This window comes from Phaseolus vulgaris, chromosome 7, assembly GCF_000499845.2.
Source record: "Phaseolus vulgaris cultivar G19833 chromosome 7, P. vulgaris v2.0, whole genome shotgun sequence".
NCBI classification, from domain to species: Eukaryota; Viridiplantae; Streptophyta; class Magnoliopsida; order Fabales; family Fabaceae; genus Phaseolus; species Phaseolus vulgaris.
In genome coordinates, this window is record NC_023753.2 from 28,553,170 (window position 1) to 28,567,155 (window position 13,986).

The 13,986-nt window shown below is 31.1% G+C and overlaps 2 protein-coding genes across 2 annotated transcripts; both read right to left on the reverse strand.

The window, feature by feature from the left end:
- Nucleotides 1–5,090: 5,090 nt before the first annotated feature.
- LOC137829685 (uncharacterized) lies at nucleotides 5,091–6,032 on the reverse strand. Its single transcript, XM_068636556.1, has one exon. The coding sequence runs from the start codon at nucleotides 5,935–5,937 to the stop codon at nucleotides 5,287–5,289; it is 651 nt and encodes a 216-aa protein (XP_068492657.1). The 5' UTR covers nucleotides 5,938–6,032; the 3' UTR covers nucleotides 5,091–5,286.
- Nucleotides 6,033–8,018: 1,986 nt separating this feature from the next.
- Nucleotides 8,019–12,674, reverse strand: LOC137829687 (E3 ubiquitin-protein ligase SP1). The gene is made up of 11 exons (XM_068636562.1): nucleotides 12,105–12,674; nucleotides 11,959–12,011; nucleotides 10,850–10,968; nucleotides 10,618–10,713; nucleotides 10,203–10,340; nucleotides 10,019–10,084; nucleotides 9,443–9,555; nucleotides 9,254–9,364; nucleotides 9,019–9,065; nucleotides 8,838–8,940; nucleotides 8,019–8,480 (listed from the first exon to the last, which is right to left on the reverse strand). Exons 1-11 carry the CDS (start codon nucleotides 12,182–12,184, stop codon nucleotides 8,378–8,380), a joined length of 1,029 nt encoding a protein of 342 aa, XP_068492663.1. The 5' UTR covers nucleotides 12,185–12,674; the 3' UTR covers nucleotides 8,019–8,377.
- Between the last annotated feature and the right edge of the window lie 1,312 nt (nucleotides 12,675–13,986).

Consider the following 13,986-nt stretch of genomic DNA (forward strand, 5'->3'; position numbering starts at 1 on the left):
GAAGAAGTTTATATTATTTTTTAATTTTTTCATAGAAGTGATTCTAGATAAATTTCTCCAATCATACTCTTAGATGAAATAATAAACGTGTGTCAATAGAGGTCAACAGATTAGATGAAATATAGTTTTTAGAGTAAAGTACATTAGCTAATTATAATTTTAAATAACAAAATAAGTCCTCATTATAATTGTAGATAATATTTTTATTTTTTGAGAGTTCATATGAAATGTGAAAAAAATAGTTAAAAAAAGGTTTTAACTCATAAGTTAATTGCTAGGAGACCTATTTCAATGCGTGTGAATTGTTATAAACTTCATGATATAACTCCTGTAAAAGAAATTTATAAATTAATTAGATGTTGAGTTTTGATAAAGACAAAATGTTGAAATAAAGTCACTAATATCGTTAATTGATCTGTGAATAATTACATATTAAGATGTAGTTAAAATTAATAATCACTCCATCCGTAGACAAGGTACAATTTAAAGATATCCATTTCTAAACTTGTTTGTAATAATCGTTTGGTATTGTTTTCTTATAAAAACATTTTCAATTAAATTTTTTTTATAACATTATTGAATCAAACAAGCGATATATAATTATGGATAAAAATCATATTTTTTTATTATAATATTTGTTGGTGCAAATAGAAATATATAAAGCAGTTAAAATCCATAATACATTACATTTTTAAATGATGGTATTATCAATAAATATAATTATTCTTGAATTTAATTTTAACTTCTGAATACTTTGAAATTATTTACATTACCATTAAAGAAATGAAGAGATGTCAACAAATATATAATTAAATTAGTATTTAAAATAAGACGTCAAACTCTGGTGTGATAATTTAATCGGTATTACTGTATTAGAATATCACTTAAAGTCTTAAACTTTAATATAACATTTAATTAATTAAAAATTGAGTTTTATTATAAAATTTCATTATAATCGTTGACTTAACTAACAGTTGTGATAAATAATGCAACAAAAAATTGTTAGTTTCTTAGAGCATGCATATCACTATATTATTTATTGGTTGAATGATAATATTTTATTTTAAAATATCACCAGGCATGGGGTAATACGCCACATCTTGGATAAAAATTATAAAGAAAAGAGAAACATTGCTTATTTTGCATACAGTTTCCACTTTTGAAAATAAATTTATACTGAACATTATTTATTTTAGTAACATTATTTTCATAATATTATTCCTTTTCAACCACATTAAATATCTTATAGTAAATTTCTTTCTTTCTCTTCTTCAAAATATATTAACGTCCCTTTCATGACTTGTACTTTATGTAGAATAAGAATTCAATATCTACACTTTATAACTTTAAGCAACTAGTTCCAATGAAAAAAAAAACTTTGTTCTTCCATATATATATATATATATATATATATATATATATATATATATATATGTAAAAACAACTTGCATGCCAACATAGTATTATAAAGTAATGAAATAAAAAAAAATTAAGTTGACTCAATCAATCTATATATATGTATACCACTCCTTTGTATTATTTATTTTTTAAAATTTTAAAAAATTATTCTTAAGTTTGTCGAGTGAGTTTGTGTTATTTATTTTTCTCCAAGTCAAAATTATCTACTATCAATGGTTGTGCATCATCACATAGAATATATTACATTATTAAGTAATTAAAAAATATTTTTAGTAGTACGTAATCTGTGTTTTCAATTATTTATGATATCGTAACTGAAACATGAAAAAAAAGAAAACAACATTATAAAGTTGATCCGACTCAGATTTAAAATTATTTTGAGTTATGGGCCTTGTTGATGTTAATTGAAGAAGAACATCCAATAAGAAAAAGTTAATAACTTACTGCACCCCTCAATTTAACCTGCACCCCTAGAAATTCTGAAATACCAAATTTATTCTTGCAAGTTTTATTTCAAAGATGAAACCTCCATGGAAGAGCTTGGGCTTTGCTGGCTGAAGGTGGTGGTGGAGGCAAGGGATACCTCAACGAGGGGTGGTGGATGTGATGTTATGTTATGTAGAAGCACGGGCAATTGGTTTTAGGTATGAAGTGGTGATTTTTTTAATAGTTTTGGGTCAAATGGAGAAAATGGCATTTCTAAAAATCGAAGTCCCAAAAACACTTATCGAATAGCCATTTTATAACGTGTTTCTGGGACACACCAGTTTCACTCCAAAATTGAGTTTCTAAAATAGAGTGGTACATTCTAGAATAGACAATCTGTAATAGTTTTTTGTTTTTAGCATTGTATTCGAGAGTCATCTTTCCAAAATTGGCAAACACCAAACACCACAAAATTCTGGAATTGAGAAATGAATTTCGGAATCCAAAATCGAGAACACTTAACATGACTTTCTAGAATCTAATTCAGACAGAATTGCATTTTCCAAAAGTTATCTTAATTATTCTAGACTTTGGATCTAGAGTTCATTTTTCCCAATTATGGAATTGAATTTCTGGAATGTTTAATAACAAATATATATATATAAAAAAAAAAAAACGAACCCTTATACAAGGAAAAACATAATCCAACAACTACAAGGATCCTCCAAACCCATCAAGCAAAAGCACCAACCACACTAGAACTTAAATATCATTAAATAACCAAACACATACATTCCAAAGGTTCCAAACACCAGCTGGAAAAAGAGATCGAATTAGTGTTAGATTTTGCAGAAATCCAAGATCAAACATTTACTTGCATCAAAGTACAGACTTCAGACGCGTCAGCCACTTCCCTATTAAAAATAATAGAGTTTCTGTGAATCCAGATTTCCCCCACAACCCCAACCCAAATTGTATTCCACATTTCATTAATCGAAGCAGAGGACGTGTTCATCCTGAACTGGGCAAAATTTGACATAGGGTCATTGTGAGACACGAACGACACTCCCAGTCACTTATAACAGAAACACCATACCCGCAAAGCAAAACTGCAGTCGAAAAACAAGTGACGGTAGGACTCTTCCTCCTTTCCACACAAACAACACAATGAACTTTCAACCATCACCCCTCTTCTATCCAAATTGACCCTAGTAGCGATCTTATTCTGCATCACCTTCCAAGCCGTAAATAAAGCTGAAGGTACCGCTTTACAACTCCGTAACTTACTAAAAATCGGAGAAGGATCCACCTCACAATCCCTCCTAATCAGAGAATAAGCAAAGTTAACTGAATTTTCGGAATGTACTAAGTGTGATTTTCTTTTTAACATGTATTGAATTTTTTGCAAAAGTGCAAAAGTATTATGGTATGAGAATATTAGATGAGGTTGTCTAGAGCTAGATAATGTATTAGATAATGAATGTACATAAATGTAGTTATGTTATATAGATGAGGTATTTACTCAAAAACTATTTACATATATAAAGCATATTTGGTGAATAAATTATGAAATTGTCATAAGTTTTTTAAGATACACTACAAAAAAATCAAGAAATAGAAATTAATTTTAGAGACAAAAAATAATGAGTTGTTATAGTGACTAAATTAGAGATCATTTTAGGAATTAAATAAATTTTTGGTTTCTAAATTAGTTTCTATTATTGTTAAATGGTTTCTAAATTGGTATCTAATTAGCAACCAAGGATTTGCTACCAAATTTAGAATCTAAATAATTGGTAGTTAAAACATTGATAGCTAATTAGATACCAATTTATAAACTATTTAACAACAATAGAAACTAATTTAGAAATCATTTTTTTTTAGTTTCTAAAATGGTCTCTAATTTAGTCACTAAAACAACTAGTTATTTTCGTCAATAAAATTTGGTTTCTATTTAATGATTTTCTTGTAATGATATTTACTACTCGTGATAATATCTTGAAGTAGGCAAGAAATGTTATATTTGATTTTGACTTTGTTACTATTATATTTAAACCAGATAAATCGAATAAACAAGAAATAAAGACATAAGTATTATCATGAAGTTGTGAGAGAAAATATAAATACATAGGGATGTAAAATAGACTTTAGTAAAAGTGAAAGTTAGAAATGTGATTGTCGTTTTATATTGATAAATCGTCTATGAAAACTTCGTTTATCACAATAAGCTTTGCCAATCTTTTTTAAAATATCTTAAAACATAATTTAACCCTTTGTATTTTAGCCTGTTTTCACAACTACCTTTTGCCACATTACATCTGGGTTTGAGGGTTGTTTTGGAGTTGGTTTTTCATTAATCTATTAAGACCCAAAGCGGGGGAATGAATTCTATAAATAAAGGAAAATTTTGAGTGTCCAGTAACCGGAATGCTCTAATAAAGGTCCTGGAAAACTTCTCACCTAAAGCATTCACTAAGTAACTTAAGAACAAGTACAATTTTATTGATTTACTTTGAAAATAATTTCGCTTTAGAAAAGGTTTTTCCCTAAAAATATATAATATGGATCCAAGACTATGTGATCAATACAGAACAATATAGTCTAATTAAACAACATTAACTTGTTTTAGTTATCAATAATATAACTCTGCTTCAGTAAGCTGAAATTATTTAAGTCACTCTCCTGAGATGAAAAAGGTGACAATTTTTAATACATAAGAAGCTTACAACATATAAGATTGTTGTCATTGATAGGATCGTTAGCTGTCAGGTACAAGTGAATTGTGAAAATATTATATGACATGTTTTAGTTTTCTTTTTCAAAATTAAGCTTTTTTAATTTTTATAATACATAATACGTTTTTTTTCAATTTCGGAGCTTAACCAATGTTTCATCAACAACTTGCATTTACAGAAACAAAATAAAGAAGAACTATATGAAATCAAATACTTGTTAAATATATTTTTGGAGTATGATCCTTGCAAGAAATAATTTTAGTTAAACTTTTTATCTTTCAGCATAATCAAATCACTGAAACACTTAAGACTATTGTCGTATACTAGATGGGAATCTTGTTCTGTTTTTCTATATTTCGTATAAGTTCTGATTTGCAAAATGTCTCGTGTAAATTATAGCTGCATTAGTATGTAGTGCGTAGATTCTTCTGTGGATTTTATATGATCTGATATACAACACTTGTAATTCTTCGTAATTTTTTTAAAAAATGGGTTTACTGGGGAAGAAAATTCACACAAGAACATCTTTTTATAGAGAATATTCAACTGAATTCAAAATATAGATCAATGTATTAAGACATCAACATATAATATATGGTATATATATGTATGTATATAGGAAAGAAATATGATGCTTGCATCCACTCATACTTTACCACACCACACCAGCAATACTACTGATTAAGCTTCTTTAATATTCAGACTCTCACTCTTTCTTCGTGTAATTATTCTTTCGAACGTTTGTTGTAGTTCTGAGCTTCTTCCTAGCACGCTGAATAAAGTCTGAAAAATGGTTTTCGTTTTTGTTGCTACCATGCTGAGGCTCATGATCTGGTGCAGCCGCATGCTTGTTCTGACCCCAACCAATGTTCGTCATGCTTCTCATCATTTTCTCCCTGGTTTGTTGAATGAAATCTTTGAAATGGTCATTGACATCCATTTTCTTACCTTGTGGTGATTCTGTGAGCACCCCATGACCATGTTGTTTATACCCTTGCATGGGAACATGCTGTGGATGAGGTTCACCTTTAATAGCCCCTTTGTTAGCTCTTTCTGCACCTTTTGCTGCAATTGACACTGCTGAGTTTCCGTTTCTCACCTTAGGGGTTGAGTGGTCAAACTTCATGGGAATTGCTCCTGATTTTGATCCTTCTTCGTGAGCCTTATGATGTGGATGTGGTTTGTTTTGGATAGGAATATTAGTGATGGAAGAAGGTGTTTTTGGATGTTTGGTGAGTGGTTTAGGTTCTTGATTGAAGCTTGTGATGCGTTGAACGGCTCGAACAGCCAGGTTGCTTGCAAGTGCTTGACGGATTTTGTTGCACACAGAGGAGTTTGAGCCATTGTTTTTGTCCATGGTGTGATACTCAATGGGGTTAAGCTCAGAATATTGTGGGGTGTTGATGGTGATGATATTTGTGTTAATGTTTTATACCGTTTATCTTGAGTGTGGAAAGGAAAAATGAAAAGGCAAGGATATTTGAAAAATAAAGACAAATATCTTTTGAAATGTGATCCTTTGAGAGAACCAATTGTCATTGAAGGAACCATTAGGATAAGATTCGTAACAGCTAGACAAGCTACTAATGAGGTTGCTTTTCTTAGTTTCCATGGCAGGGATCAATTCCCACCACTTTCTTCTCACCCTAATAATTATTATACATCCACCTAGAGCTGAAATAAACTAGTAAAACTAACGCACATTTGATATCTTAGTATAGATAACAAATAAGGGAGCTTGCACCTGGTGAATGGTATAGGATTCAGTTGTCTCCCAAGTAGTAGAATGGAGAAATAATCAAAGCCTAGTTGCAACAAAGAATCATAAGCTTCCCTCACAGCAAACGTGATTCTACTGGTTCATGTGATATGTAATATGGTACTATTACAATATATATTATTGTTTCTTGAACAACCAGAATCCTATTCCGATTTATAAAAAGAATCTGAAGAGAGCAGGTGGAAATTCTTTAATAGTTTGTCTCTCAGGTGCTTGTTCATCATTTTAAGTTTTCTGAATGTCGTGCTTGAAGATTAGGCTGCGCCTACAACTTTGCATTCATACTGTAATGGATCAATTCTTTGCATGAACACGAGTCCATCCAAACCAACTAATAAAAATGAAGTTTAACATGGAAATGAAATAACTTCAACAGCTTTTTTATATGTTATTTAATGTTTGCTAAATTAACTTTGTATTGGTTATACAAAAAGGGAGACTCTACTCTTGCCAAAGTTACTACCTATGAAGTCTAATAATTGGATTGCATTGCTTGAAGGTAATGCTGAACCTTACAATATTTAACTTAAATTTCAAAAGCTGGTTTATAAAAGAGAATTATCTTACACTTGTCTACATTATTTTAGTTGTATCATTGTTAGTCTAAATTTTTTAACACCCTTGCCTCATAAGACTTTGAAATTTGCTGACTCAACATTTAAAGTTAGTTCATGTTTGGATTATAATTTACTAATAGACATTATTTTAGTCATGTCATTGATAACTATAACATTTCCAGTAGTGCAATCTCATAATCATATAAATGTGTTAATATATCAGTATATGAACAGAATAAATTATTTATAATTTTATATATAAGATGGATAAATAAAAAAATCAGACAGTGAATTTTGTAAACTCACTAGAGTCAAACTTGAGATAAAGGGTTTAGGTAGAAAACATTTTAGGTTAAAATTTTGTTGTGATGATTGTAGAAAAAAGGAAAAATAATTTGTGATTCTGATGTTTTTTACAGGATTTGTGGCCTCTAGCCAGATTCTGTACCACGGGGTGGTAGCTCTGATAACAATCTCACGGTTTGTCGGGCTCAGGTAGAAAAGAATTTCGACTTCTCAAGCCCTTCAAGGAACAAAGAAAGTCACTCATTATTAGAGTTTTGTGAATCAAAGAATCACAAATTATTGACCTAAAATGTAGTTTTACTCCTTTATTCTCAACGCTAAAAGCTTTCTAGTTCTCCACTCACAAAAAAATATTCCCTAATTTACCGTTTATTCTTTTAATCACTGATGAACATTGCTTACCATCCTTTAGAAAGCCGAGGATATATTCCTAACTTCCGAACCTTGTTCACAGTATGGCCATCAATTTAGTTCAAATAAACACGCTAAAGAACCCTTTTTTCACTTTTTTGTACCCACCCCAGAAGATAACAAAGAACACAAACTAAAGTGACGTAGTGATCAAATGTAGGCACACGTCACATTACATTAAACAATGGTTATGAAAAATATGTAGAAGTTAAAATTAGTTTCCGTCTGGAACACTAACACAGTTTTTACTGATTAAAATTTATTCAAAATTACAAAAGCTTAAATGATGTTCATTAATGAGAATTTATGTCACTATCATTGATAAACTAGTGATTACAAAGACAACAATCCAGTACCATCTGCATACGCAAGTTAAGAACTCGATACAGTAAGCTCCTGGTATGATTAATAAATTGTTTTCACACCACATCTGAAGGGAATCATTCAACAAAAAGTATAATACATAGTAAATAATACATAGAAAAGTATAATACAGACTGAAGTAACATAACTTGTTCTGATAACTATTTACAAGTTTCGATGCCAAAACCGTGTAGATATTTCTGTAAAGGCCGTTGGTTTCATAATTGCTCGCAGACAAAGCCTGTAAAAAATATAGACGATGAAAAAGTGCTAAATCATATAATGAACAGTGACCAAATTTGTTGCACTTGGATTCTTAAGGCACAATTCCTCATTCTAAAGTGACTTTGTTTTAGTTGGGCTTCTATGTATGCTCATACTCAATGACGGAAAGTCTTGACAACCTTCTCTATCTGCCGCCGGCAAAGAGGACAATTGGTCAAGTGTGAAGAACAAGCTGTACAGCAACACATATGTCCACACCTGATAACATAACATAAAACTTAGAGGGCTTTTCAATAGAGTATGGAATTAAATAGATAACTCTGCTTTTGAACATCTCAGTTTGAATGATTGTAGCATCCATATACAAATAGTGTGTATATAGTATATAATAATCAAATATAATTAATATGATACAAATAATATCAAAGCTTCCACACAGAACACTGGTAGGAGGTTAACTCAAGGGAAACGTTTTCTGCAATGTTGCATTTTTTTAATTTTGCCTGTAAAACTTGAACTAAATTTCAAATATAGGCTAACAATAATATTTTTGGCTACCAAACATTGTTTTGTATAATTTAGAATGAATAAGCGAGGATGAGATTGATAGCTTACGGAACAAAAACAGCATTATATTCCTGTTCAAGGCATATTACGCACAAATCCGGCATTAAGTGATCCCTTTTAGCAACATCTGATAAGCTGTCGGCCTTTTCAACTGAGAAAGAACCACAAATTTATAGTAAATATTGAAATAGGCGATGCAAACATAAATATAATTGAGCTATAAATTTACCATCATTATTTGGTCCTGACTTCTTCGCAGCAGCAGCAGCAAGAACCCTGGATAAAATTGTTAAGACCAATTAAAAATAAGACAGGTGCATAGAACAGTGGCAATAATTCCACTAAAGTTGAGAGGTGAACTCTTAATAATTAAAACAACGTCGTATCACTCTTTTCCTAATTAAAAGCTTTCAATGGCCTTTGGTTATTTACCACTAACGAGAAGAATCACTAGTAATGAGTACCTTCTTTGTAGTTCGCTGCGGCGCCGTCTCTCCAATATGAACCGAATAGCATGCTTAGCTATCAGATAAGCACCAAACACTGTCAAGCCCATAGAGGCATACTTATACCACCTAATAAGAAAATTTAGTCAATAAAAAAATATGATACACCAAAACTCTCAACAGGCATCCAGACATTTGTAAAGCAACCTTGCCCATTTCCCTAGATTTGCAATTAGTTGATCAATTGTTTTGGGAGAGACATAAAATGGTCCTTTGTGGGGTCGCTGAATTCGAATGGTCCCAACATCATCTTTAGCAGCCTGACAATAAAGATAAAAATTAAATTCAAAAAAATGAAACAGTAAAGGATTAATATCTTATAGGCACAAAAATGAACTAGACTTGACAAATTGAAAATAGAAAGGGATAGTTTTTTACTCTAACATATGCTGTAATGTGTTTGATTTTATGAGAGACAGCAATGCCTATGAAATGAATTAGAAAACTAAGGAGAGTTCATTGCGCTTCAAATGTATCAAATAATCTACTAGAAGTTTTTCCAATCTAAAATTTGTGCATTCAAGTCACAAGGATTCAGGAATCACTTAAGCATGTGTTTAGTGAAATGATTGTTCCAGCAAGTAGAAGGGCAAGTATTACTCCTGCTATATCTTTTAGCATTACCTATATAATATGCAACCATTCTAATACCAATTGTAATGAAATGACACTCTTGACTATTGAGAAAGTAAGTAGCCATGTTCTTGAAATTAATTACATTACCTCACCAACAACAGTCAAGGAAGTTCCAACAGGAAGTACCCGTTCAATTCTCTTGACTCCGAGCATCTAAAAGCATGATATCAAGTATGTCAGTTTACAAAATAAGCAGCTCAATGCTTCAATTTATCTTTTATTTTTTGAGGGAGAGGAGCAAAAAGGATTGGATAGATGAAAAGACTCCCACCTTGAGACCTTGGAGATAATCCAATGTTCCACGTACAAGTGACCGACCTGACTCTTCAAATGCCTCACTTCCAACAGGTAATGCAAAACCAGTGGCACCCCGAGCTCCAACCACATGCACACGATCACTCCCATCATCCTAATATATAAACACAAAGGAACTGTAATCCTAAATATTTACTTCAAGTGAATTTGATTTTCATTCATTCATATATATATATATATATATATATATATATATATATATATATATCAGTTCTAATAATTGGCAGCAGGAGAGGAATGTTCACTTAATAAGGTTAAAGATTACTCTAACAAATAAATATCCTATGAGTCTGATAGAAATAATAACAATAATTTAAAGTTAAAAAAACATTTTATTATAGGAACAGACTCAACAGAGGCAAAATGCTCACCAGATACCAAGGAACCTCTTTACTCATTGATAGCATCAAAGCAGAATCTTGTATCCAGGAACCAGCATCATTGTGTTTAAGAAAATGTTGTTCTGCCTAAAAGAAAAAATGTAAAACATTTTCAATATTAAACACAGGAATAAGATGGCATAAGCAATGCCCTTATTGCTGATAAAAAAAAAAAAGCAATGCCCTTATAAAATGGAGATATTCATGGTTAACTTATACGTACTGTTTCTTCAACTATTACACCTCTTAAACCACTGAAGTCGCAGCTAATTGGGGTTTCAGAGCCAACTCTTCCCGAAATTGTAACGATCAAGGGTAATATTTCGGCATCTAACAGTTGAGCTGAAAAGTGAGGAGTTCCACGCATGATCAGAAACCATAACATCACAAATTATCTAGTAAACTCTACTGCAATGAAAGAACATCTAGCCTCATCTATTCTGCACCATAGAAATGTAAATTTATTTTGCTTTTAATACCAAGTACTAATTGGAATACATATCAAGGAGGACAATATCATATTGATAGTGTCTCAAGCATAAAATGAATGTGAAATCAGAAACTCATTGTTTCCAAAATGATAACTAAAAAAGTATCTCGCTTGCAACAAACAGCAAAACAAGAAGGATGAACATATCATGACAATGATTATCAGCTAGCCAAATAAGGCCAATCTAAAGCAACTAACACTTGCCTATGCTACAATACCATCAACTTGCATGGAATTACCTAACACTTGTACAGAATCATCTATAGCTTTCTTCAACCAGTTTAACTACCAATTTACAAATAGCAGCACAAGGCATTTGAAACAACCCTCTTAAAATTTAGGTTTAGTCCTAACTAAACTTCCAAAGCATACGCTATTTTGGCCATATTACTAATTAATATAGCAAAAGGTTTGCAAATATGGACAGCTGTGTATGATTCAATAATAACCCCATAATGGATATCCCGATAAGCATAACAATAAACACTAAGATAGGCCAAATAATAAACACTAAGATCGGCTATGAAATCATCTCAAAATTTGAGTTTGAATCAAACTCAACCCCAAGACCTAATTCATGGAATGAGGGTTATCCGGCATTTGTATACACTGTTTTGGTCATGCCACTTGCAAAAGTGACAAACCCCAATGGTCATTGGCAAAAAAACATTAAAACTAGATACTGTTCCACCAGTCATTTATGAAACCACAATGCATTTAACGATTAGTGACTCAGATCATGTTATTCAAAGCCACAACAACAAAATTTAAACTTGCACAGGTATAGAATAAACCAAATATGCGGACAATAGAGGATTCAGTTCCCGAAAAAAAACACAAACCCAGTTCCTTCAACTGATTGACCCTCGTAACGGATTTAAGAATTTCAGCATCCCTGTCAGATAAAAAATGAAGCTTTATACGTATTGTTCGAGAACGGCAGAACGCAAACGTGATTCAATTCAAAGTGGAAGCAATGGATGTATACCTGCCACTGCTTCTGCCGAGAAGATAAAGAGCAGCAGCACTCAAACAGCAACTGAGGCCACCCCAAGGAATCATCTTCATCCTTCCAACACTAAACGTCCAAACCCATTGCTTCAATTGAAAAGGAAATTGGGATTGGGAAATGAATATGTGATTTGATTGTGTGTTGGGCTTCAAAAGTTTGCTTTTTTAATTTGTTGTAGGGAAAAATGAATTGGAGAAAAGTGAGAGAATTGGAATTGGATGCAAGGAGTAAAGTGAAGGAAAGGGCAAAAGAAAGATGAGGACAGTGTTGCTCCTGCGTGCTATGGGCTCCTTCCTTTCCTACCTCAAAATCAAAAACATTCCCTTGCGTCAAATTATCGTAAAAAAAAACTATTAAATTTAATCAATTAATCCCTTATAAAGCTAATTATTAATAAAATTGATAATTATTTGGTATATGAATTAATTATTTGTTAATAATATAAAAAAGTTAACACAATTGATAAATAAAATATACTGTAAAAGGGGCATATATTTTTTTTTATAAACTTGTAGAAAAAAATATGGAGAAATATAGTGCTACAACAGCATGAGTGAACACTGTTACTGACTTAAATATAATATTTCACAAAATATGTATTTATCCATACACGTCAACATATACAGCTGTATACCTTTCTCTTTTTTTTTTATTTGCCATTTCAAAACAACATTCTTATTATTATTCATTTTTCGCTTTATCAAAACTTTAACATAACATTAACTATTACTTTATTTTTAAAATTTTCACAAGATCATAAAAAAAAATGAAGTTATAGATGTTGCATAAAAAAGTTATGGATATAGATACAACTAGTTTGTAAAAAAAAAAATTAAACAAATTATTTTTTATACATTAGTTGATTGCGAAAACTTACTTTATAGTCGATAGACTTTAATTAGAATCCACTAGATTAGAAGAAACTTCACTATGACGTACTCATTAATTGTCATATAAGCATCTTTACACTGACATTATGTTAATATTAAAATTAATCTGTTAAATTTTAAAGAAAAAGAAAAAACGTATTTATGAAGACAATGAAATGAAAATGTCTTTTAAGAATAAATTGTGGCGCTTAATGTGTTGAATTTATAATAATTATTTTAAATAACTAATTAAGATAAATGTTATTTAATTGAGAGTATAAAATAACAATACATAAAAAATGAGACAAATTTTTCGGTATCCAAACAAAATGTGATATGAGATATGCTTTGAACATAGAAATTAATTTCTCTTTAACATCAATGCTACCAGAATCTTAAACAATCAATGTTACTCTCTTAAATACTAGATTTTAGCAAGTAAAAACACCAAAAATTTTCTGTGTTTTAGTTCAGACATCTTATCGAAGACTACTCCTATATGTGATGAACGTTAGTGGCACCAGCATTATAGCATGAGCTAAATGGAGATGCATTCTGATGTCTTCTTTCAATAAAGAGTCTTGATATATTGACACCCTCTGCCCATGACACACATTTGACGCTGCAGACGTGACAATGATGTGACAGAGTGAGATTGCGCGCGAATGAGCAGCGCGAGCTTCAAAATAGAATAAAAAATATATATTACATTGGTTCTTAGAAACAATCAGTGTAATGTTTTTTTTTTTACTCAGAATGACCCATATTACATCGGTTAAGTCATCTAACTGATGTAATATATGACTCATATTAAAAAATATTGAATTTTTTTTCATAAAGAGTGGTGGGTCATAAACGTCACATAGGTAACCAGTATATGTGGAGAAACCTACATCGGTTAAGTCATCTAACCGATGTGATATATGATTTTTACATCGGTTAAGCCATCTAACCGATGTAATATATGGTTTTTATTAAAAAAAATTGAT

Coding starts and splice junctions, on each gene's coding strand:
- LOC137829687 (XM_068636562.1), bottom strand. CDS start 12,184: ATGAAGATGATTCCTTGGGGTGGCCTCAGTTGCTGTTTGAGTGCTGCT. Junction 10,085..10,202: donor ATTATCTCCAAGGTCTCAAG/GTGGGAGTCTTT, acceptor TCATGCTTTTAG/ATGCTCGGAGTCAAGAGAAT. Junction 9,066..9,253: donor CGCAGCGAACTACAAAGAAG/GTACTCATTACT, acceptor AATTTTATCCAG/GGTTCTTGCTGCTGCTGCTG.
- LOC137829685 (XM_068636556.1), bottom strand. CDS start 5,937: ATGGACAAAAACAATGGCTCAAACTCCTCTGTGTGCAACAAAATCCGT.